We start from the raw sequence: 2431 nt of genomic DNA, 5'->3' as shown, positions 1-2431 counted from the left end.
TACAAATATTATTGTATACATGACTTGTGACATTTTGTTTCAGTGTCCCAACAATGCTGGTTCTACGTATTACAACTATAAGCATGCTCATAGTGTAGTATTAATGGCCATTTGTGATGCACACTATGTATTCCGTTTCGTTGATATCGGAGCGTACGGACGACAAAACGATGAAGGTATTTTCAGCAACAGTGCTATTGGCAAGAACTTTAATATAAACGTCATGAATATACCGAAGCCATCAGCTGTTGCAGGAGGGCGAATTTTGCCATACTGTCTCGTAGGAGACGAAGCATTTCCCTTAAAACCGTATTTACTTCGCCCTTATCCAGGCAAGAAAGGACTGACATCGGAACAGGACATTTTCAACTATCGGTTAAGCCGTGCGAGAAGATTTATCGAAAATACTTTCGGTATATTAGCTAGCCAATGGCGAATATATCGCAAACCAATTATTGCATCCCTAGAGAATGTTAAATTGATGGTGCAGGCGACGGTTTGTCTGCATAATTGGATCCGCAAAGACAACATTGATAAAAATACATACGTTTCTGCGGGTATGGTGGATGAAATTAATCCTGATGATCCAAGTAGTTCCACATTAGGTTCTTGGCGGAGAATCTTTGAAGATGGCTGCGCTTTTCGAGATATCGGTCATTGTGGTTCGAATACCAGTGCGCGAAACTGCATTCAGATGCGCAATGAATTTTGTAATTTTTTTTTTAATGAAGGACAGGTGTCTTGGCAAAATAACAGACACAAATAAAGAACAAGTTGAATATAACAGTTAAATATAATCAAACGTTTTAACACCAATAGGGTTATTTTCAATGTTACAGTAAAATTACGATAATGTTCGCAAGAATACATAATTTCTCAAAATGTCTTCATATCTTATGTTGGAAACGTTTGAATATCATATTTACGTATGGTTTATTTATTTTTTGATTAAAATTTCTTTGTTACTAAACTGACTCGTAGCCCTTCAACTGTCGAATTTGTTTTATACTTGTAAAGTCTTATTATTGAAGTTACAAATAAAAAATATTCACAAAATTTATTATATTATTATTTATTTTATTATTTAACATTTATAAATATATTATATAAGATTATCACAATGTTATCACATTTTTATTGATAAATTGAGCAGTAGAAAAATTACATCCTATGTAATTTCACGCAGCGTCAAAACGCGCTAGAAAAAAATGCGTGAAAATGTTAAAAGTTCTAATAAAGATTTAGAATGTAACTACGAGGATGATTCAAGTCAAACCGAGATTTTTATTTTACTCTTATGAACATAAGACAGAAAAAAATTAAAACTAAAACTAAAATTAAAACTGGCCTTAATGGTATTGGTGATAATGTTATCACAATGCTATCACATTTTGATTGAGAAATTGAGCAGTAGAAAAATTACATTCTATGGAATTTCACGCAGCGTCAAAACGCGCTAGAAAAAAATGCGTGAAAAAGTTAAAAGTTAAATTTTCATTTTCTGGAAGATTTCCTACAACAAAGTCTTCCTCATTTGGTATTTCTGTCTCCTCGGTGCTTTCCTCTGCATTATTTGGCATCTCCAAAACATTTTTTCAATGCCATCTATCAGGCTTCTACATAAAATTTTTCCATCGTCTGCACATACAAAACTTAGCAGTATTAACACATGTATTACATTTTTAACAATAGTATGCATTCCACTGTAAAATACATACCACACTGTGGATAAAAATAATGCTGCTCGTCCATATAAAATTGTGTGAAAGAATCTAAACATTGATGGCTTCGAATTTCAACGGCATTGCAAATCATTTCGCACAACCCACACGTATATACAATTTCCATTGACTATAAAAAGCATAATATAATGAAAATGACTCGATCGGCGTCGAAACGTTTGTTATTTATTATCATGTTTATTTTTATCATTTAAATTAAAGTCCTATCCCGCGAACCGAGATATTAAGCATTAAGGGGATGCTGGAGCTACGGCTCAACTCCATCAAGGTCGATAATATAGATTTGCTGAAATTTACATCAGTACGCTTACGCCCTCTGGGAGCCACACAGCGCATTTCCACATATCGCATGCCTACCACATAGCTCCTACTCACTCTAACGAGTGTGTTCGAGCATTTGACGCGACAGCTAGAATAATATCGCGTTATAAGAGATATATACCCAGTACTGCGCGATTCATATCTAATAGCGTTTTCGATTGGGCAAAATTTAGTGCGCACCAGTGCGCACTCAGTTCACACCAACACTGGACGAGTTCCATAGGTTGCACTGAATAGTGCAAGTTCAAAAGAATACGCCAAGATTTTCAGTGCTAAAGCTGAAACTCATTTTTGTTCACTTTGAAGCAATGTTCAACAAAATGTTACAAAACTACAGTAAAAGATATTAAGAGTAGGGACAAGACCCC

At 34.8% G+C, this 2431-nt stretch overlaps 1 protein-coding gene across 1 annotated transcript; it reads left to right on the top strand.

The window, feature by feature from the left end:
• Nucleotides 1–223: 223 nt before the first annotated feature.
• Nucleotides 224–674, top strand: LOC108768413 (uncharacterized; the record flags this gene model as incomplete). Its single annotated transcript, XM_018518826.1, has 1 exon — nt 224–674. A coding segment is annotated over exon 1 (451 nt), but the record flags the coding sequence as incomplete, so codon positions are not given.
• Nucleotides 675–2431: the final 1757 nt, after the last annotated feature.

The sequence above is a fragment of the Trachymyrmex cornetzi genome, unplaced genomic scaffold, assembly GCF_001594075.2.
Source record: "Trachymyrmex cornetzi isolate Tcor2-1 unplaced genomic scaffold, Tcor1.1 scaffold795, whole genome shotgun sequence".
In the NCBI taxonomy this organism is placed as follows: domain Eukaryota; kingdom Metazoa; phylum Arthropoda; class Insecta; order Hymenoptera; family Formicidae; genus Trachymyrmex; species Trachymyrmex cornetzi.
This window is presented reverse-complemented; position numbering and strand designations above follow the sequence as displayed.